The sequence below is a fragment of the Corylus avellana genome, chromosome ca2 (genome assembly GCF_901000735.1).
Source record: "Corylus avellana chromosome ca2, CavTom2PMs-1.0".
Lineage (NCBI taxonomy): Eukaryota > Viridiplantae > Streptophyta > Magnoliopsida > Fagales > Betulaceae > Corylus > Corylus avellana.
Window position 1 is genome coordinate 48,247,809 of NC_081542.1, and position 23,901 is coordinate 48,271,709.

At 35.7% G+C, this 23,901-nt stretch overlaps 2 protein-coding genes across 2 annotated transcripts; both read left to right on the forward strand.

Moving 5' to 3' along the window:
* The first annotated feature begins 1,179 nt into the window (after positions 1–1,179).
* LOC132170492 (ATP synthase gamma chain, chloroplastic) lies at positions 1,180–2,809 on the forward strand. The gene has a single exon (XM_059581489.1). The coding sequence runs from the start codon at positions 1,390–1,392 to the stop codon at positions 2,518–2,520; it is 1,131 nt and encodes a 376-aa protein (XP_059437472.1). The 5' UTR covers positions 1,180–1,389; the 3' UTR covers positions 2,521–2,809.
* A 5,240-nt stretch (positions 2,810–8,049) lies between these two features.
* LOC132171324 (starch synthase 3, chloroplastic/amyloplastic) lies at positions 8,050–22,295 on the forward strand. Its single transcript, XM_059582613.1, has 16 exons — positions 8,050–8,347; positions 8,836–8,887; positions 9,013–10,203; positions 11,112–11,326; positions 11,900–12,170; positions 13,156–13,331; positions 13,978–14,085; positions 14,384–14,493; positions 15,366–15,471; positions 15,974–16,144; positions 18,472–18,600; positions 18,784–18,966; positions 19,375–19,506; positions 19,627–19,738; positions 21,452–21,575; positions 21,866–22,295. The coding sequence occupies exons 1-16, from the start codon at positions 8,222–8,224 to the stop codon at positions 21,993–21,995; spliced, it is 3,336 nt and encodes a 1,111-aa protein (XP_059438596.1). The 5' UTR covers positions 8,050–8,221; the 3' UTR covers positions 21,996–22,295.
* The last annotated feature ends 1,606 nt before the right edge of the window (positions 22,296–23,901 follow it).

The window sequence follows — 23,901 nt, forward strand, 5'->3', positions numbered from 1 at the left end:
TTTTTTTTTTTTGCAAGGACGGAATTAGGAAGACATTGGGCATAGTTCCTAGTAAAATTAGATTTGATTTCTCATTCATACTTTAGCATCCTGTTAGGGGTGGAACCACCCCTTGGCTTGAGCCCCCTAAGTCATAGGGTGGTCCCAAAAAAAAAAATTAAATATACCTTTAAAAATTAACTTTTACTCCCCAAGAATTTTTATTTATTTTTAATTTTGCCCCCTCCTCCAAACTAAACGTTTTAGTTCTGTCCTTGCATCCCGTTGAAAAGTCCTATTTTTGTTCCTACTTTTTGAGGGTGGCGGGTAGGGTTGCCACCATCCCTTTCCTATCCTTTTCTATACCGATGTAAGAATGTGACTATCTTTGCTAAAGGAATATGCTGATCAACACATCTCTTGATCCTGTTAGACTGTTAGTGCTTAAAGGTTCTAGTACTCGTTTAGAATAAGCATGAATATGATAAAATGCATCAATCCGTCTATAAATGTTGAAATTGATATTAAACCAAATGGACAATCTACGACAATGATATCTCATTGGGATGATTGTGTAGTGCTCAAATTTTCTCTTGTCTTTTTGTTTTGTTTTTAGTTTAAACGTTCAATTCTCTAAATTCAATCTTGAAGTGACCAAATTGCTAGTGTGACCCATATATCATGGCCAGAGATTCTTTCCACGGGGCCATCAAGAAAGGATCACCGGTTGGTGGTCGGATAGAATATTAATTTAAATGATTAATTCAATTTTTTTCAACTAAATAATGGAGAATTTTTAGTCTATACATGAAAAGAGGGTTAGAATGTTAATTTAAATAATCAAGTCTACTATTATTTATCTGCTCATAATTTTAAAATAATTAGTTATTTAACAAATAAAGTAAACCAAATGATAAATTAAATCATATGCAAATGATTTGTTTAACTAGTTTAACTTTTTAGATGAAGTGAGTTTGGCACAGAAAGAAAGGATCCCAGATTCCCAGTCGCCAGCCGCCAGCCGCCAGTCGCCAGTCGCATGGCCGCATACACCTTTTCAGGATAGGGAAGCTCTCATGTAACAGAAACACAGTAGCCCCACTCAGATCATGCCACATAGGATATCGAGGACCCCACCGTAAATGAAGGATAAAAATAAGAATAAAATTCGAGCCCCAAGCAATCTCGATCCCAACGGTCAAAATCCTTATCTCAAAACCTCATCCACGCTCTCCCTCTTCCTCCACTCATTTCCACTCATTTCCTCCAAACCAGAAGAAGGAACATCACAACACATGAAGATAAGATTTTACAAAAGAAAAACCAAATCCACATACCAAACCCTCTTTCTCTGCTCCTGACTTCCTCTTCTTCTCCCCCAGCCAGAGCCCAAAACACCCCCACAAAACGATGGCTTGCTCAAATTTAACAATGTGGGTGTCCTCAAAACCTTCTCTTTCTGATGCTTCTGGACTCTCTTTCCGCTCTTTTCTCAACCCTTTTCAGCTCCCTTCCCATAATACACCCACCGCCACCTGCAACCCCTCTAGATCGGTAACCCCAATCCACTGCGGTCTTCGTGAGCTCCGTGAGCGTATTGATTCTGTAAAGAACACCCAGAAGATCACTGAGGCTATGAAGCTTGTTGCTGCTGCTAGAGTCAGAAGAGCCCAAGAAGCCGTTGTTAATGGCAGACCCTTCTCAGAAACTCTGGTAGAAGTTCTTTACAACATCAATGAGCAGCTGCAAACAGAAGACATAGATGCCCCTCTCACCAAAGTTAGGACTGTCAAGAAGGTTGCCTTGGTGGTTGTCACCGGTGATAGGGGTCTTTGCGGCAGTTTCAACAATCAACTTATCAAGAAAGCAGAGGCGAGGATCGCGGAATTGAAGGGTCTTGGTGTTGAGTATACCATCATTAGTGTTGGTAAAAAGGGTAACACCTACTTCCTTCGGAGGCCTTACATTCCGGTTGATAAGTTTCTTGATGGCAGCAATCTGCCTACTGCTAAAGAAGCTCAGACGATTGCTGATGATGTCTTCTCACTCTTCGTTAGTGAAGAGGTGGATAAGGTGGAGCTTTTGTACACCAAATTCGTGTCATTGGTTAAGTCCGATCCGGTAATTCATACCTTGCTTCCATTGTCGCCAAAGGGAGAGGTCTGTGATGTGAACGGAAACTGTGTGGATGCTGCTGAGGATGAATTGTTCAGGCTTACAACCAAGGAAGGGAAACTGACAGTGGAAAGAGATACTGTGAGGACTCCAACACCGGATTTCTCCCCAATTTTGCAGTTCGAGCAGGACCCAGTTCAGATTCTTGATGCTCTGCTTCCTCTGTATTTGAACAGCCAGATTTTGAGGGCATTGCAGGAATCACTAGCCAGTGAACTTGCAGCTAGGATGAGCGCCATGAGCAGTGCAACCGATAATGCAAATGAGTTGAAGAAGAACCTGTCTTTGGTCTACAATAGGCAGCGCCAGGCTAAAATCACCGGTGAGATTTTGGAGATTGTTGCCGGTGCCAACGCTCAAATCTAGCGTATATAGTCAGCCAATGTTATGCTTCTTTGTAGCTACTTTTTATGGCTGTTTCCTAATTCATTCAGATTTGCTTGTTTGAGAGCAGTTATGCAGAATTTATACCTTTTCATTGTAATTCTCATGTGCGTATAGACTTCTTCTTGCACACTGAGAACTGCAATGTATTTTGGAACAGAGGAGCATTCTACCTATTTTTGTGTATGTCATTTTTTTTCTCCCTTGTAAAATTGTATTATAGCTTTACTATTGCAGGTTTTAATCATTTCCATGGTCACTTGCTCCTTCATGTTTGTATTAGAGCATCCTCAATGACTTTCAAAATCTGAAATGGCTGTTATATGATTCATGCATATAGTGCTAGAACACTGTGGCTTCATGTTGCAGACTAAGTTTCAATGAACAGATGTTGCTAATAACCAATGTATTCTAAAGATCTGAGTGAGTTTCACCATAACTTCAACTTGATTCCTTTGAATTCAAACCTTGTTCCATCACTTACCTCAAATTTCAATTAAATATTTAATATGTTGAGGCTCACTTATTAAAGAGGAATTTGAGCTAACATGTGAGGGAGAGTGTAAGAATATTAATCAAATAGTTAAACAATAATTTCGCTTAAACTTTTAGGATAAGTAGTGATTTAACATAATGAAAATAAAAGCAAAACTCTCGTAAGTTTCTCTATTCTAACATGATCCTTTTGATTGTATAGCTATGGAACCATTCGTGAGTGGTGATACATGAGCCTTTATCATGGTCCACTGCTTCTGTAATTAAGTTGGTCCTTAGATTGCTCACTGGTGTTCACTTGTGTGGTTCTCAAAGGTTTGGCTTTATATGGAATATTTTCAGTCAGACTTCAGAAAAGTTATGTTTAATTTTCTTTGTTATTGAATTTAAAACAATGAAGCTGATGATGTAAATTATCTGTTTCTGTCCCAACTTGAATTGGCTTACAAGCCAATACCACAAATTAAAAAAATACCAACCAAACAAAACAATCACCCAAAATTACAAAGCAATAAATACAATCAACACAATCAATTTTAGTTGGAAAAATCCAAAATTGTTAATTCTGCACCAGACAACTTATAAATATAATTATTCAAACTATATATTGATATGGTTTATATTTCCATCAATCACTCATGCAAACATTTGATGACTAATAGCGCTAGCTAGCAGTCGATTTATACAAATTAATGTGAACTTGATATCATCAAGTTCACAATATGATAATCTCAGCATAATCAAGGCTTGTGCAGTAGAGCATATAACATCTATCATAGGCAAGGAAAGAACTACATATAGACAAAAGAGTCATAGCTTCCCTTGGTTTTCAGATGTTTTTTGTTATTATAAGTTAAAAGATATATGTATTCGTTACAATTGTTATTCTATTCAGAGATCTCAAATCCAGAACCATATACATGAGATTTTCATTTCAAAACTCTTCCTTTTTATTTTTATATTTTTAATTTTTATGTTCATAATGACAAACAATAAAAGAATATTGATGTATATCATATTAAACGTGACAGCATGTAGATCCTGTGACTAGAGTTGTTTTCTCTCATGAAAAACAGGTAGGTATATATGTAACTGCAACAAATTAAGAAACTCACAAACTAGCTAGGACAAGAAACAGTGTGCCCAACATCCTGTGACTCTATAGCTGGACGGAAACCTCATGAAAAACCGGTGTAACGGCGACGACTTTCTTCCGATGTGGACACCGGGGGTGGTTGCTTGTCCTCGAAGCAAAACAAGGGACTCCATCGCTCTGGTTTGGCATATTGTTTCCACTCGGCGACGAAGAGGACGAAGACGGCGTCGTTGTGGGTAGTACAAGTGATTGAAAGACGGAGATCTGAGTTCTCAGTTGATGTCTTTGACAGCTTGCCATGATTTTGGAGTCCCTGAGTTGGGCAAGTCTTCCTGGCTTTAGATAATATCTACGAAAGCCTCCATTTCTCTTAGTTGAATACCTCTCAGCAGCAGTACTGCTCCTATGGCTTCCCTTCATGGTTTTACGGAGAGAGAGGGAGAGAGAGAGAGAAATTGGGTAATGGGTTTTTAAAGGGAAAGTTTGAGGCGGGAAAGAACGGTAGGGATAAGGCTTCAAATAAGGCATGGAGCGGGGTTGACATCTAGGGTATCAGGCCCTTGTCTTTGTCCATTGTATCAATTAGGAGGAGAGTTAAAAGCATAAACAGAAATATATTAATTAGATTTAAAATTTAATTAATATATAAAAAATAAAACTAGTATCCATTTAGTATCAACAAAATATAAATAAAATAAAATATACAACTTTATATATATATATATATATATATATATATATTAACTCAATCACAGGTCAAAATGGACCCAAACATTCTTTTAATCTCGAAAATCATTTGTAATTGAATGTGTACTTGCTTCATTTCGCAACGATTTGTATTTGATGTATGACATCAAAGAGTCAGTAAAACAATGCTTCTTCACAAGCCTAATCTTGATAATATTCATGATTGAAAATTATCATTTTATAATTACGATAGAAACAGAAAGAATAAACACAAGAGAGTCATACGAGTTGAGGGAGTTAAGTCGTTGTTGCTGCATTGCAAAATAAAAGGAGGGAAATTAGAGTTGTTGTTGCGTTACCTTGCAAAACAAGGGAGGTTTGTTCTTTCTTTTCTTTTCTTTTTTTTGTGTGTAATCAAATGGGTTGTGGATTATGAGCGGTTGGAAGGTTTTTTTTTTTTTTTTTTTTTAATGAATAAGAAAATGGCTACAAGGAAAGATCTTTTTCACTCCTGATCCGAAAGGAAGAAGAAGTAAGTGATCCTAAAAACGAAATTAGGATGAGCTCTCAATAACAAACCCAAAACGAATTAAAACAGTGCAAAAATAATTACAAAACGTAGAAAATGGGTCAAACAAGTAATTCGGTCCTCTTAAGGGGCCGCAGCAAAAGAGGAACATATATATATATATATATATATATATATATATATAAAATCAAAGTGGGTCATTGCCTTCAAATTTAAACTAATTGAAATAAAGTTTGGAACTCATGAAAAGATTTCACGTGTTAGATTTCATTTATAAAAAAATATTAATTAAATAATTTAAACTTACATGTAGTCACGTACCTTGTATAAGATAATATTTTCTTGTTAAAAATAATTCTAGGACCACATTTGGCCAACTCATGCCTGGTAAGCAATCCTGTCACCATCTCTCTTGACATGGCAAAAATGTGTCTGCTTAATTGATACTTTGGGATTGGCTTAAAATTCTCTAAATTTATGATGAGTAATAAACTTAATTTTAACATTTAGTTGAGTCTTTTCATTTCATATTTTCATATGTTACTAAGTGTCTTTTCATTTCATATTCTCATATGTTACTAAGTGAGTTGAAGATGTTGTATCTTTTAGTTTTCCTAGAGTTATTTTACATATGAGTTATATGAGATGTAAATGAATTAAGTTATTCTGAAGAAATTATAATGGTCATTTGTATCCTATAAATACCCATGTAAAGCATTTCCAGCAGAGTAATTAAAATACTCATAATAGCTATATTTCGCTATTATGAGCATTTTTTTGCGTCCAGCAGATTAGCTCTAGAGTAGCTAAACTACATATTTTGCTACGGTGAATAGCAAAAAGTAGCTATTCACTATAGCACAATGTTCAAGTTTTTAAATGTTTTTCTCTCTTCTCTCTCAATGCTCTCTGGATAAATGGAGATCTTTCTCTTCATCATTCTCGGCATCCTCTCAGCCAAAAGACCACCACCATCAAAATCGTAACATTGAATCAAACCAGAAAGCCCATCTTTCAACATCAATTTCTAGGGTTTCACTTTCTAGATTCACAACATTGGCATCGTTTTGGTGGAAATTTTTTTGTTGAAACCCCCATCTCTCTTTTCTACAAAATTGTCTTCTCTGCTCTGTTAAACCCCCCCCCCCCCTCTCTCTCTCTCTTCCCTGAGAAGAGAGGAGAGAGAGAGAGGCAAAATGTTTAAGAAAACAATTAAAAAATTTTTGAATTCTCTGTTCAGCTGAAACCCCATCTCAATCTCTTCCATGAGAATTGTGGCGAAGAATCGTGAGAGAGAGGGGGAGAGTTTAAGAAAAGAATTAAAAAAAAATCGAAAAAATAATATTTTAATCAAATAGAGAATATAATAAATAATCTGTTGGAGTGTATACGAAAAAATGAGCAGTTAAAATAGATAATTGCACTTTTTCATTAGCTACTTTACTTAATACTATTGGAGATGCTCTAACACGTGATTAGGTGAGGATAAAGGTTAAATATTTTAATGATCAAAACCATGAAAAGATCAAAGATGTGTTGAGCTTATCAAGTAGAAGTTTGGGGAAGTGTCTCATGTAATTTTTTTTTATCTTTTGTCCGTAGTACTTCTCAGAATCTTAAATAGTTGAAAATTGGAAAATAACATTCTTAATAATACAAAATAGGAAGATAAATATTCAATTTTATTCAACTTGATAAAATAACTAGATAGGATATTCCATCTCAATCCCCATAATCTCACTTTCACATTCTGCGTCTCCTATTTAGTTATTTTATCAAGTTGAATAAAATTGAATATTCTTCTTCCTACTTTGTGTTATCTCTTAGTGAGTGTTATTTTCCAATTTTCAACAATTTAAGATTCTGAGAAGTATTATGATCTGATATTACTTAATATTCCTTTTAATTAGCCGATTCTGTCATTCCAACTTTGACTTAGGATCTCTTAAAATTTTCTGTTTGAATTCTCTAGAATTTGGACAAAAGATAAAAAAATTACATGAGGTAATACTTCCCCAAACTTCTACTTGATAAGCACAATACATCTTTGATCTTTTCATGGTTTTGATCATTAAAATATTTAACCTTTATCCTCACCTAATCACGTGTTAGGCTAATCAGTGATTATTAAATTACATTGTTCATAGGAATGAGAACCATATTTTCAAACGGATAGCCTTAACTTTTATGATTATTATTATATAATAATTTATTTTAAATTTAATGATAATTTTAAAAATCATGTTAAAAAGTATGAAAGTGAGATTATGCAGACGAGAATGTGTGTAGCATTACTCTTTCCTAATTCTGTTAAGAGAAATGCTACACACGCTCTCATTCTCATATTCTTTAATGTAATTATTAGATCAAAATTTAATAAAAATTAATTTTTAATTCAACGGTGATCCGAAAAGTCATTACTCGTTCCGCTAATAGGGTTTGTCTTCACGTGGCATGTCCTTATTTGATGTGCGAATTCCTGGTTGATGCCTGCCCTCACCACTTGGGTAGCCTATCACGGACTATCAGCCTTTCAAAATATACCATAAATTTTACTACCCCACACCCAAACCAACAATAACCAACCGAAGCCAAATTCATCTCCACCATGTATCTCTCATCAGAACCAGCTTAAAGGCAGATCAACGGTCATATTGATACATGCATATTAATCCCATTTCATGACACTATAGCTGTTACTCTTAATTTTATTATATTTCTTTAAATATCTTAATTTGTTGTTATTTAATTATTGCAAATGCACAAGTTCAGAGAGAGATCAATTACTGGGATCAAGGAGCAATCAGAGGATGTTTTTGCTGATTCATAAAGAGGAGGAAGAAGAAGAACCTTGAATAACATTCTTGAGAACAACCATGGATGTGGCTTTGCTGGCACAGAGGCCACTCAGTTGCAGAACAGTGTTCAATCAGAGAAGACACTTGGAGCTCAAACCTTTTCTTGGGTTCTTTCCTCATGGAAGAATTACTCATTTCTCTCAGGTAATTGGTTTCTTTATTCATTGCAGTGCATATAACTTATGTAATATATGCATGATTTTTCTGGGTGGTGTTCCTCTTTTCACTGTTCCAATGGGCTCTGTTGTGTTTGATTTTGTTGGCACCCAACCATGTGTGAATTTTCGGTTATTTTACTAGACATGTTATGGGTTTGTTTGATTCTGAAGTGGGATATCCGTAAATTGTTTATTCAAGTTATGTTAATGAGAATCTGGATGTTGGTTGGTGAATTTTGTTTTCTGGGTCTCTTTGTTACGTTATTGATTGGTTTGGAAAGTGTAAGCTGTGTTTATGAAGTTCGCGTTTTTCGTTTTTGGGTATTCAGTATATGATTGATTGATTCATTAGTACTTGTTTGAGTGTCAACTGTATCTTGTTTGCCATAGTTATTCTTATTGTAAATATTGGGCTTATATTAATGTGACTTCATTCTCAAACTAAATGTGCTCGGGTTATGCTTCTGTTTTCAGTCTTCTTCGTGGCAAAAAGAGTGCCAGGGAGTTGGGGTTACTGCTAGTGCAGGTGAGTTGGCTAGTATTGTTTTGTTCTGTTCTGGTTCGAAGTTAAAATTTGACCCTTTTTTACTTTTAAATGCAACAACTTTTACTTATTAAATCCTGTCTCTGCATTATTGGCAAATTTTTCAGGGAGGAGACCGAAGAAAATGTCAAATGCGAGGCCTAAAGGCCCTGCTCCAGACGGACTCACGCCAAAAACCCCGGTGAGAACGAGTACCCAGAAGAGGGACCAAACAAATAATGAAGAGAAAGAGGGCTCAATTGAAGCTACTGGAGAAACCAATGATATTTCAGATATTGCTGTGAGAAATCAAGTGTTGAAAAATGTAAGTATAGCTAGAGTCGATAAGGATGCGGTAGAGTTACAGAAGACGGAAACATATTCCGGAAGTGATATTGAGAACATTCCTGATAGAATGGCTTCAGAAGGAAGACACCTGGATGACAGAAAGACTGATGACGCTACAAAAGAAAAAAGCGCTGAAACTGATGAAAAGATGATTGAAGAAGTATCTCTAAAGTTACAGTTGGAGATGGAAGCGAATTTGCGTAAGGAGAAAATTGAGATGCTGGCTGAGGAGAACTTATCAAGAGGGAACAAGATGTTTGTTTTTCCGCAACTGGTGAAACCTGATCAAGATATAGAAGTTTTCCTTAATAGGAGTCTCTCCACTTTAAATAATGAGCCAGATGTTCTCATAATGGGAGCCTTCAATGACTGGAGATGGAAATCTTTCACAATGAGGTTAAAGAAAACACATCTGAAAGGGGACTGGTGGTCCTGCCAAGTTCATGTTCCCAAGGAAGCCTACAAGATGGACTTTGTTTTTTTCAATGGGCAAAATGTCTATGACAATAATGATACAAAGGATTTCTGTGTAACTGTTGAAGGTGGAATGGATGTGTTCAACTTTGAAGATTTCTTGCTCGAGGTGAAACATAAGGAACTAGAGAAACTTGCTAAGGAGCAAGCTGAAAGGGAAAGACAAATAGAGGAACAGAGACAAATAGAAGCAGAGAGAGCTGCACATGAAGCTGATAGAGCGCAGGCAAGGGAGGAGACTGAAAAAAGGCGAGAAGTTTTGAAAAAGTTTATGAAAATGGCTGCAAGGTCTGTTGATAATGTTTGGTATATAGAGCCTAGTGAGTTTAAAGGTGAAGACTTGGTCAGGTTATATTATAATAAAATTTCTGGCCCCCTTGCTCATTCGATGGAACTTTGGATTCATGGGGGGCATAATGGTTGGAAGGATGGATTGTCCATTGTTGAAAGGCTTGTCAGCTTTGAAGAAAAGAATGGCGACTGGTGGTATGCTGATGGTATGTGTTAATGGAAATATTTTTCTTTCTTATCTGTAATGTTGTTATGATGCTTTGGTAGACTATAAATTATCTGGCCAGAGTGACAAACTATAAGGTGCATCTGCAAGATGGCATCAGTTGGCATCCATCAGTTATTACACTTATCTGCTGAGTCTTCTTGAACCAGAAACAACCAAGCATGCCAAGTATCATTCAACCTGTATGCTTGATATGTGATATATGCAAACTTTTCATAAAATGTGGTGTTGCCAAAAGTTAATGGTGCAACTCCAAACATGGGTACATGATACCAAACTTTTGAGAACATTATGATCTCTGTCAGATGAACCCAAAAGAGAGAGAATATATGGGAAGTTGGACATATACTCAGGATAGTGCGAGCTTGCGCACACACACTTCCCTCTCCTTTTCCATGTCCATGAATGAGCCAAACTTGCATATATTTAAGGGCCAGGAGTGATTATCCTTGCCCAAACCTCAGCTTGCAGTGACTCTTTGGGCATTAACAATAGCCTTTATATGTTGCAAGAAATGTTGGCTGCTTGTGGTTTTTTATCTTGTTGGGTAGTCTTTGTCCTTAATTTAGGCAAGGTGATTCTGATGACTTGAAAGCTCACTCATTTTGATATTTTTTGAAAACTATGGAGAAAGGGAGCTGTGTGTGTGTGTGTATATATATAAAAAGGCCTCAAGTCTTTCTATAACTTTGATGTCATATTACCAGCTATTTTGTAATTCTAGATAGACATTAAGAGGTGGGTCACACAAAGATTGCTGTAAAATTATGGGAGGAGTGCTTTTCAATTTTTTAATTTTTTTTTCTTGGATCAGGTTGAATTTCTCTTATGCTGTCAGTATTGCATGTTATAAGACAAATAATATTGAAAAAAAATTATTTTCTGTAGTTGTTGTACCAGATCGAGCACTTGTCTTAGATTGGGTTTTTGCTGATGGACCACCTCAGAATGCCGTTGTGTATGATAACAATCAACGCCAGGATTTCCATGCCATTGTCCCAAAAGGCATTCCGGAAGAACTGTATTGGGTTGAGGAAGAACAAGAGATATTTAGGAAACTCCAAAAGGAGAGGAGGTTAAGAGAAGAGGCTGTACGTGCCAAGGTCAGTTTAGAGAATTATTTCATCCAGGATTATTAAATTGGAACTCTTCATTGTGTAATATATTGAAGATGCAAGATCTTTTTTGTTTTGGTAAAAGCATACTTGGTCATCCTTTTCTTATTCTTGGTGCAAATACATCTAAGAATACTGCACACAAAGATCAGATGGGCTACTGGTTATCATGGCTCACATGCAGATGGTAGGGATCCCCAACCTGAGTTCTGGTCTTGTGGGTCTGTTTCATTGTTTGTGTTCCTTATGATGAGTATTAGTTTTATCTCCAAGGGGTAGTCTAATCGGCTGGCAAACATGCTTCATGAAGCAGAGGTCACTAGTTCGAAAATTCCCTAACCCTTCCTTTGGGGCCAATTACTTATAAAAAAATAAAAAATTGATGAGTATAAGTTTTGTAGGATAATCTTAAGATGTTCTAGATGGATGCTTGGGATATGATTCCTTGTATTCAATATAAAATTATCATAGTTTTGATCTTGTGAAAACTTTGATTTAGCATTTTATTCTAATTTTCTTTTCGCTGCTAATTTCTGTTTCTCTGTGCTTCTCTTGTCACAGGCTGAAAGAACAGCACATATGAAAGCCGAAACGAAGGAAAGATCTTTGAAAAGATTTTTGCTATCTCAAAAGCACATAGTCTACACTGAGCCTCTCGATGTTCAAGCAGGAAGCACGGTGACAGTTTTCTATAATCCTGCCAACACAGTTCTGAATGGAAAGCCTGAAGTTTGGTTCAGATGTTCATTTAACCGTTGGACCCACCGCAAGGGTCCCTTACCACCTCAGAGAATGTTGTCTGTGGATAATAATACTCATGTCAAAGCCACTGGTGAGTTTCATGTGAGTTTTACATGCTTAGTTATTGCCTTTTCTCTATAGTGTGGCAGCTTAAAGGGCTCTCTCTCTTTCTCTCTCATGAAACAATTTAAGGCATACTTGTAATAGGGCTGATTGATAACAATCTGTCTTGCAAACTTCTTTTTAAGTCAATTTATTGCCCAAACGTGTGGCAGTTTCTATTGAATATGGAAAAGAAGTCTTGAAAAATATTTTCTGAGTTGAATGAATTTAGCGTGCATACATTCAAACATAATTCGCAAATCACATTTGAACTTGGAGTCAGATAGCCTTGAGAAATATCAACATATTGGACATGATGCTACCTAGCTAATCTGAAATGTTCACAATACCATAAGTAGTAATGTCTTATGGTTTGCTTAATGTTTGACATATCCTTTTCCAAACCAATTTTATAAGTTAGCAACAGTGCAAGGCTAAAATTTTTTAAGGTACAGATGCCCCCATGGTATGATGATATTTAAATTCAACATACATTTAGGAGGTCTTATTCTTGCATGGCTCATTGAATTGTTGTTTGTAAGTAATCTAATTCAGATCTTTATGGCACACTTTTGGATTTTGACACTATGAAAGGTCTTTGTATTTCTGAATGTGCTGATCTTAGCAACATAGGTGGTTTTGAATTCCTTGCTGTGGATTTAAATGTTTTCTCATCGCAAACATTCTGAGCAAGGCTGATTTTTTAATTAGTATAAATATCCAATGACAAGAGATCTCTTTTCATGCTGAGTATCTAGCATAGGTACATTTTAAAGAGGCCAATCAATCATCTCTCAACAATTTCTTTTTTTCTAAGCCATCTCTCAACAAAATTTGGCAGTATGCAAAATGATGCTAAATCACATCACTTGTGCAGATCACTGTGTTGTGCTGCAGGCAGGGGGCAAAGATTTTGATGCATCAAGATTTATATTTTTTTTGAGACACATGTATTATTTCTTTTGTCCTTGCAGTCAAAGTTCCATTGGATGCATACATGATGGATTTCGTATTCTCTGAGAAAGAAGATGGTGGAATTTTTGATAACAAAAATGGCACGGATTATCACATACCTGTGTTTGGAGGAATTGCTAAGGAGCCACCAATGCACATAGTGCATATTTCTGTTGAAATGGCTCCCATTGCAAAGGTAAGTTTAGGCTATGTTTCAATCTTTTCTCGAGATGCTGATCTGTGAACGTACTTCTACTGCTGTATTTTCTTTTTTCAAACTTAGGTATTATTTGTAGGAATTTGATCACCATTTTGTAAGTACTCCATGGGGATACTATAGTTAATTCATTGGCATCTAACAGTTCCACTCGAAGTTGATTTACATGCCAAGGAACAGAGTGTTAATGCCTTGAATAAGTGGTTACTTTGTGTTATTATCTCATAGGTGTCTGATGGAGAGTGCTTATTGCTTTCAACTAAAGACGAAAATGTCTACTCATAGAAACTACTCAAGTTATATGTACATAAGGACAGAGCGTTAGGATTGTTGAGCTTGACTTCTTTAATGGAAGTGCAAAAAAATAAAAATAAAAATTCCACACTTGCATTCATTTTTTAATGTGAAGAGATGTCCAAAATGACGGAGTTGGGAAGGGAGCTTAGGCACTATGATTTTCCTGATACATCTGCTCCCTGTTTCTATGGGATGACTATTTTATCTTTAGTAACCAGAATTTTCTTCTTAAAAATGTAGTTTGTCTGCATACAGTAGCTTAAATATCAAAAGCAATATCTATTATTTATTTTTGTTTTTTTATCTATCGTGTCTTACACTGTTTTAGGTTGGAGGCCTTGGTGATGTTGTCACTAGTCTATCTCGTGCTGTTCAAGATTTGAATCACAATGTGGACATCATTCTTCCAAAGTATGACTGTTTGAACCTTAGCAATGTAAGCTTCATTGCTGTTGCTTTGGGCTATATATAATGTCTTATTTCTTTGTGCAAGATTTTAGTATCTATTTCTCATGTTTATATTTCTACATTTCCCTAATTCTCCCCATATATTCATTGCCAATTTTTGAATATATACGTGACAACTATTGTGAATGTTTCTTATGTTTATAATTTTCATAAATTGTGTCATCTTTGGGCTTTGTTCCTTCATGATTGGTTTCTTTATATTTATTTAACCTTACTATCTTGAATTTTCAGAATTGAATTTATCAAAGAAATGCATTCTGATATAGGTGAAGGACTTTCAATACAACAGAAGCTATTCCTGGGGTGGGACTGAAATTAAAGTATGGTTTGGGAAGGTGGAAGGCCTTTCTGTCTACTTTTTGGAGCCCCAAAATGGGTAATTCTGTTTTCTTTCTTCTTCTTTTTTCTAAGCAAAAACGGTGGGGGGGCGGGGAGAAGGTAATTAATTCTGTTTTCCTGCTGCACTCTAAAATGTTTTGTACCATGTGCTGTGTGCCTTATCTAGTTTAGTATACTTATGGCTAATATGTATTTCACCTTTTGCTCTCACATTTCAGAGGGAGAATACAATGCTTTAAGTCATACAAGTATTATTCCTTTGTTTCTTTTTATTTTCTTCACTTACGTTAGTGCTGGTAATTGACTAAGATATTAAGTAAAATTGCTTTAGGAGAATATGATCAAACACTTGAAGAGTGAGCGATAGCTTTATTGTCTCTTCTAGGCAGTGTGCCACTGTACTGCATGGCTAAGCTGTGAACCAAGAAGTTGTTTTATGTGTTGAAATTATAGAGATGATTATACCTGAACTCAACCTGAATGTGATATCTTGAAGTATGTTTTAGACTCCTAACCATATTCTCTTCAATATCTATCGTATAGAGTTAGCCGTTATGTGAAGTTTTCAAATATGTTGAATCACTTCTTGTTGACATCATTACAATTTGAGCTTTAAATATTGCTTTTCACCTATTCGCATTGATGTGTACAAAAATCATGTTTGATTGTTCTGCTTGACCTTCTTATTATGTATGGGGCCCTGATTATGGAATAGTAAATTTACACTATTCTGACCAAAACCTATTTTTGCAAGTTGGAAGATTGAGAAACACAAATTCATAGTATATCTCTCTCAAAATGTTCGCCCCCTGCACAACCACTGTTGTGCACTATCTCTACAAAATTCAATTGCCACATGCACCAAAACATATTTTACAAGATTTCTTGATGCAATTTTTTTTCTTGCAGTTTTTTTTGGGCAGGTTTCATATATGGCGGTAGGAATGACGCAGAGAGGTTTGGTTTCTTTTGCCATGCTGCTCTTGAATTTCTTCTCCAAAGTGGATTTCATCCTGTAAGTTCTTTAGTTTAAAGTTTTTCATTTTTGAGTTTTACTCGAGCAATCTATTTATTTTGTTTTGTGAGTGGTCATACTTGTTAGGTATATTTCCTTTATTCTAGACCGAATATCTTCATTGTGCTCCTACTAACATTTTGAAGAGGACTTAAAATGCCACCTTTTAGCTTTGCCTGCCATTATTACCTAATGAGCTAAATTTATTGCTTTAATTTCATTGCTCTATATATGTGTTTGTGCCTGCTATATTTGTTGTGCACATGCATGTTGATAAGTTGACAAATCAGAGGTAGAACACAATTGAATTACATAAGATAAAGCTTCGGTTCAGGATATCAGCTTATATAGGCAATCGTCACGACCACCTTTTGCCAATCTTCAGTTTCATTGCTGTTAGAGCAGATTAATTTAATATTAGATTAAATCAACCTCATCTAGACAAGAAAATTGAATTCTATTTTTTTAAGAAAACCATCAATTGGTGCTTTGCAATGGACAGGATATCATCCACTGCCATGATTGGTCTAGTGCACCAGTTGCGTGGTTGTTTAAGGAGCATTACGTGCATTATGGTCTCAGTAAAGCTCGGGTGGTCTTCACAATCCATAACCTTGAATTTGGGGCACACTTCATTGGGAAAGCTATGAAATACTCAGACAAGGCTACAACTGTAAGTACTTAAAATTTCCTAAGATTATTCAATCTCCCTATACTTTTTACACTGATCTTTCTTATCAGTGGATTTGTTCCCTTTTGACCATTTTGATGTAGTTCTATAACAGCATGATTTTCAGAGTTATGAACTTTGTTAAGAACTGAGAATTTAGATTGACATGCTTCCTTCTATCCTGAAATTGCTCGAGGTCATTTATTCTTATTTTGTTTTTTTTCTTTGTTCTTTTTCATCTTCTATTTATTTTGGTGGTTCTGTAATGTTTGTTAGAATAAAGGGATTTTAAGTTGATCCATTTAATTGTCTCTGTAATTGCGTTATTAAAAAAAAAAAAAGTAGTTTCTGTAATTGCATACCTGCTCGGCTAGCAGTATTGGATATGTACTAACACTAATAAACAACACCTAATTAGAGTTTAGAGTTATGAGAGTGTAAGTAAAAATAAGTGGTAGGGTTTTTCTCAAATTACCCCACACACTGTTATTATTTATAAAGGAAAAATACACACTTCAATTCAAATATATCTTCTAACAAGATGAACTTAATCATATCTTCTAAATCAAATAAACAAGAAATAAAATATAATTTATTGTAATATAACACTCCCCCTCAAAAGTATAGCTGTTGGCAACAAGACGAGCTTTCAAATGATCAATGGTACCATCTGGTTGATAGTATAAGCCCAATGACAACCAACAATCTTCTTATCAGAAGGTAAGGGAACAAAATCCCATGTCTCATTACAATGCAAGGCAGAAATTTGTCCTCCATAGCCTTTCACCATCCATCATGAGATAAAGCATCACTAAGACACAGGAACCCATGAAAAGGAAATATTGATAATAAAACATGAATAAGGAGCAAATAAGACGTGATAAGAAACATAATTAGAAAGAGGATGGTGAGAGACACAAGATCGTGTACCTTTTTGTAAGGCGCAGAATCAGAAGAGGAAGAAGAGAGTGGCAGTGGCATGGACAGAATGGGTTGTTTCTTTCATCGTGTATATACTTGAAGAGGAGTTCGAGGAATAGATGGAGAAATAGAAACAGGAATTGGAAGAGGAATATCAAGAGTTCATCACCAGTAGTAGAGTTAGAAAAATTTGGCTTAGACTCAAGACACACTGCCTTCGTAAGATTGGATTCATATTATGAACATAACAAAAACATCCAATACTCGAGATAATAAAAAATACGGTAATCAGGACTAAGATGACAATGCCATTGAAATGAATCAGAACTTGAGGAACATTGAAATGCACGACTTGCAGAGACATGATTGATGTAGTATAAACCATTCACTTCATGACCTCCACCAATCAGCTTCTTTGCCTTTAGATCCTGAAAAACACAGTAATCTGGATAAAAGGAAATAGAGCACTGAAGAGATTTTGTAAACTTACTAACAGAAGCTAAATTAAATGGAAATTTAGGATCAAGTAGAACAGATGAAAGTCATTGGGTAGTAAATTGGCTCTCTTCTCCCAATATGGGTGTAGATGAGCAATCGGCAAGTTTAACAGTTTGAAAAGTGGAAGACTAAAATGAAGGGTAAATTGTGGAATCAAGGTTCGAACTCAAGACTCTGCTTTAATACCATGTAAGTCAAAATAAGTGGTAGGGTATTTTCTTAAATTACCTCACACACACACACACACTGTTATTATTTATAAAGGAAAAATTACACACTCCAATTCTAATACATCTACTAACAAGATAAACTCAATCATATCCTCGAAATCAAATAACCAACAGATAAAATATAATTTATCCTAATCTAACAGAGAGTTGGGTGAGAAGAGTAGCAGAGACAGAATCATATCTAAACAGGGACAATATCTGGTGGCAGTGTTTTTGAATTGCTTACATTTTTGGTTGGCCTTAATTAGGTTGAACTATAAATTAGAAGTTTTGACTTTTGATTGAGAGATACTTTTTTTAAGAAACTTAAGTAAATTTATTTTGTAATAAGATACATTTGAGAGTTCAAAAAGGCTTTGTTTGACTATGATTGTAAAATTATGCAAAAGAAAATTCTTAGTGGATCCTCTTGCAGAATGTTGTTAAGCCTCTGAATGATTCAAATAAGTGACAGATATAAGACTCTTTTATTCCTCAAACAAATAAATAGAATTGGAATGCTGCTTCTCCTCTAGTTGGTGGGCAAATTACATTTCTATACTGTTCCAGTAGTTTCTTCAACGATTTAAGTGCAAACCAATGCTGGAAAAGCTAATACATGATTTTTATTGATTTGATGTAGCTTTGTATGCCTTATTCAGAGTGTGATAGCTTCCGAGAAACTTATGTTTGTATCTGTAGGTATCTCACACTTACTCAAAGGAGATTGCTAGAAATCCTGCAGTTGCTCCCCATCTCTATAAGTTCCATGGTATCTTGAATGGAATTGACCCTGATATATGGGACCCCTATAATGATAAGTTCATTCCTGTAAGTGGATTATTCTCTCTCTCTCTCTCTCTCTCTCTCTCATCCCACCCCTTTTTTCTTTTGCCATTTTATTCTTCCTATCAAGATTCTTTTGGGAAAGCTGCTTGTCAAGTTTATGTTCAACAAAATTGACCAGCACAAGTTTTACATGTATGACTAGTACACATGATGCATTTATTTTAGGTATCGTACACTTCGGACAATGTTGTTGAAGGTAAAAGAGCTGCCAAGGAAGCCTTGCAACAAATGCTTGGTTTGAAAACATCTGATCTCCCTTTAGTAGGAGTTATCACTCGCTTAACTAATCAAAAAGGAATCCATCTCATCAAGCATGCCATCTGGCGCACCTTAGATCGCAATGGACAGGTCCTTTTCCTTCTCCTTCCTTTATTTTTATTTTTTTATTGATCTGTACTATGAATGTCCATTCTCTGCATAGTCTAGACTTTACTCTTAACATGTGGACACTGTACGACTAATTTTGAGAACGTTAGCAATATTATAATCATACAGGAGCTCTGTTATCTGTAATACCCCCTTAACACCCCCACCCCAATTTTCTTTTTTCTGGTCTAAGGTTTGACCCTCCTTAAATGCAAACAACTCCTTGGGGCCACGCCCATGTGCAAAAGTGTGTCATTGGAGCTAACCTAATTTTACAGTTTGCATTCGGTGCTTGTTAAGAATCAAATAATGTATCAGCATTTCTGTGTGTACTTGTTTTTCTTTCTTTGTATAATCTCTTGTCTCTACTCATGAAACATCTAAATGCAGGTTGTATTGCTTGGTTCAGCCCCAGATCCTCGTGTTCAGAATGACTTTGTCAATTTGGCCAATCAACTGCATTCTATTCATGGTGACCGTGCTCGCCTTTGTTTGACGTATGATGAGCCTCTCTCACACTTGGTATGTTCTCACTGAACTTAAAAGTCTAATTTCTTTTTTCTTTTTTACCTGGATGCATGCTCACCTCTTACATCTGTAGTATGACCCTGGGAGGTACTGACTCACTTGTGCTTATGATAGATATATGCTGGTGCTGACTTCATTCTAGTCCCTTCAATTTTTGAGCCATGCGGACTGACCCAGCTTATCGCAATGAGATATGGTTCAATACCAGTTGTTCGAAAAACTGGAGGTGCGTACATACCTAGTCTTTTAAAAAAATAGAGACGATGATACTCAACAATGCGTCTATTTTGCCTCTACTGCTGAGGCACTCTGAGATGTGACTGATCTCCTGTTATTTTTCACGTTTACTTATAACTGCCACATCAAGGTCGTTATAGCACATATCTTATCAAAATTGCCTTTGCAATAAAATGAGGCGTGAGATTGAACAATGATCTCAACATGTAGGCCATTTTGCATAATTTTGTACTTTGCCTTATACCCTAATATCACCTTTTCCGTTTTCAAAATTAAGCACAGAGCCCAATATTGTAATTTTAGATTTAACTGTATACAACTTGTTGACATTCTTGTGGTTAATGTGTGTGAGTTTAATATACATAATTGGCCCACTTCCTAACAGCTTAACTTTTTGGGATGTTTAACCAACTTGGTATCAAAGCTGGGTTGTTAGTGAAGTCTTTGGTTCAAGTCTTGGTAACCCAATTTATGTTTTTTTTAAAAAAAAAAAATTGTTATCCGTACAGAAAACCTGCATTTGGGTTTCGGTTATTGGACAGGTCCACATGTGAGTGGGATGAATGTGTGTGAGCTTGAAATACAATATTGGTCCGCTAGTTCTTTTTTATTTCTCTATCTTTTTTTTTTTTTTTAAAAAAAAAAAAAAAAAAAAAGACCATATTTTGTATCATTTCTTTATATTTGATCATGTCAAAAATCTGTTCTTGCTTTCTAAAATATCTCACCTATGCCCCACCATATGCATTATTGATTTTCCCTTTTCTATTGAAAATTTCTTCCAAAGACCAAAATTTGGAGCAATTTCCCCTTTTAATTCTCATAAGATGCAGGATTCTTATTGTAACTATGCTATCCACCCTCTATTTTGTACTCTACCTTGAGTGCCCTTGTTTTTTAATATAAGACATCTTACAATGGCTTTAAAACTCTGCGCTGGGGCCAAGTGGGAACAGCAATATCAGTGGCTCTGAACTATAGTCCTCCCTTCCCCATTTTTTCATTTTTTGCTTGTGTATGGTGGGGTGGTGGTGGTGGTGGTGGTTTTTCTTTTTGGGAAACTTCACTAAGAACTCCCAAACTTCCACCCGTTTTGAAATACCCCCCCTGAACTTCAAAATCTCTCAATTTAGTCCCCTGAACTTTCAATTGTTCTCAATTTGGACCCTTCCGTTAATTTTAGCCGTTAAAAATTCAAAAAAAGATCAAAATATCCCTGATTTTTGTTTTTTTTGTTTTTAAATAAAAAAACGTTTTAGAAGTTGGAATTTTATACAAAAGTCAGGGGTATAAATGTCATGTGACGTTTAAAATCTGATGGAGGGATCCAAATTGAAAGCAATTGAAAATTCAGGAGACTAAATTGAGAGATTTTGAAGTTCAGGGGAGGTATTTCAAAACGGGTAGAAGTTTGGTAGTCCTCCGTGAAGTTTCCCCTTTTTTTTTTGTTGGGGGTGGGGGGTTTGAAGATGGAATGGTACTAGCATTCTCTCATGCCTGACATCTAGACTTCTATTATGTTTATGCATCAGGAATTGAGTTCCAATGTCTCATGCTCTTGCTACCGATTCTCTGGTGTTTGCTTTCTTATGACAATGAGATGATTGTCTAAGGGGGATTCGTAGGGGTTGTTAGTACCTTTTCAGTGGAAGTTCAGTGGAAGTATATTTTAACTGTCCATATCATTGTATTTCTTTTATAGGACTTTATGACACTGTATTTGATGTTGACCATGATAAAGAGAGAGCACAAGCACATGGTCTTGAACCAAATGGATTTAATTTTGATGGAGCTGATGCTGCTGGTGTTGATTATGCTCTCAATAGGTGAGTAGATGTGTATTTTGTCTAATGATGAGTCAAATGTATTTTTCTTGATTATTAGTTTCCAAGTGCACATGCTTCTTTGTTGCTTATCACAAATCTCAGAAGTGAGAAAACCATTGCCTATGACTGCACATTAGACATGCAAGTCGCTGGACACCAAAATCTCTCTCTCTCTCTCTCTCTCTCTCTCACACACACACACACACACGCACACACACAAGCATGCCCCTGCACTCATTTATTATTTTATGTTTCTTCATGGAATATTCATTTACAAAGTGGATTTTTAGGGCAATCTCTGGTTGGTTTGATGGTCGGGATTGGTTTAACTCATTATGCAAGAGAGTGATGGAGCAAGACTGGTCTTGGAACCGGCCAGCTCTTGACTACATGGAGCTTTACCATGCAGCACGCAAGTGAAACAAGATTTGATTAGACATGAAGATTCAGATGGAATTCAATATTCTTTCACACTTTTGTACAGGTTTAGTTATGTCTTGATCAAATTTTTCTCATTAAATTGCTTTATTTAGTTGCACATAATCCACCGTTGTCAGAATAATGCAAGATGCATGTTGTATAGCTCAAAATGGTTAATCCATTTTTGTGTAGCATATAACAATAGGTTAGCTTAATGTCATCTTTGTACTTGATCATTATCAGTTCTTGTCAAAACAAGTAAATTATGAAAATAAATTAAATGAAAGTTGTTTTCTGAGATTTAGAAATTGCAGTAAAAGCTCTCAATTTCAACGGGAGTTGATGCTTCTTCTTTTTTTCTTTTCAATTGTAACATTACAAAAAGAACGGGGCCAAGTATTTGAATTTTCTTTTTGGATGGATAAAGAATTTGGAATTTGTTATATTTTAAGGTGGGAAATGGCCCTTGTAGATTTCCCAATGATCTTTTCTTCTGGAGTCTTTGCAACCAAGAAGAGCATGAAGGACAAAGAATTGGAATTGGGGATTTTGATTTTGCCATTTTTTTTTCCAATACGTTGGTCAGTTTATGCTAAATATGCAGCAAACTCTAATGTGAACATGCAAAAGATGGAGTATATTATGAGTAATTGAGCTTTCCATACAAAATAATTGCCTTTTTGGTTGTGAACATGCAAAAACACAGTAAACTACTCATGGAGAATATAGTGAAGACTTGGCATTTTTGTTAATGTGTATTTTTTGTTTGAAAATGTTCCGATCCGACATAAAGGTGAAACCGTTTTTGTATTTTGTTGAGTGTTTTGTATTTTGAATTGTCTGTTATTGTATTTATCTTTAGAACAAAAAACAATTGTTGTGTTCAACCCCAATCCCAATGTTGTGTTTCCAGTACAAGGTTGAGGACATAATTGTCGTACTTTCAGCAAAGAGTAACATTGGTGGACCAGTGGCATCAAAGGAACGCTATGATCTCTGAATATCCTCCTCCCAGTTGTTCTTTTTTAGGAAAATCGTTATTTTTGAAATCGCACGTTTTGAAACTACAAATCCAAAGGCATGTTTGGAAATGGGTTTGGGACAAATCCCAATGCAAATCCCAAGTCTTGAATGTGGTAACTCTTGGTCTCGATTTTGAGTAGCTCCATTCATAGGGAAAGGATCTGTTTGGCAAAAGGTTTGAAAAATGAAGTGGACCGAAACTGTAACAGATTTGATTGATATGAGAAAAAAAAAAAAAAAGTAATAATGTTTTGTACAAAAAAGTGAAGAAAAAAAAATGGTTTTGTAGTGATTTTTTTATTTGAATAATAATAAAAAAAATGATTGATATGATGTAAAAAGTAAGAATGTTGGGGTTGATTTTGAGTGGAATTTTTTGGGTCTTTGGGTCCGGTCGACTCCTTTGCCAAACATAGCCGGATAATTATACGTATCACCCCTGCAAATATAAGATTCTGGCTCCGCCACTTATTGGCCTAACATTACTATTTCAAATGGTAAATTGAGATTTTTTTTTTTCAAATATGTAATTGCGTTTTTAAAAATTATACTGTTCATAAATCATTTTTTTTTAAACCACAAATCTAAACAGACCCAATATGCAAAAAGGTCTTCAAGTTGGGTAATGGGTATCCGGTAGGTAGTCTATCTTGCCTCATTAGTCACCAAAGTTGCATCATCTTTGGATGGCATGAAGCGACCAATACTTGTGTGGAAGTGATGGATTTGTGACTGACAAAGGGGCGGTGGACTTAAAGTAAATTCTTGGGAAGCAAGCTCAGTGGAAGATTTTCTATTCCCCATTGCCATTGGGCTTGTACCCTTCAATCTTCCCATAAAAGGAAAGCCACAAAGATATGGAGAAGTGCTCTCATTGTGATGC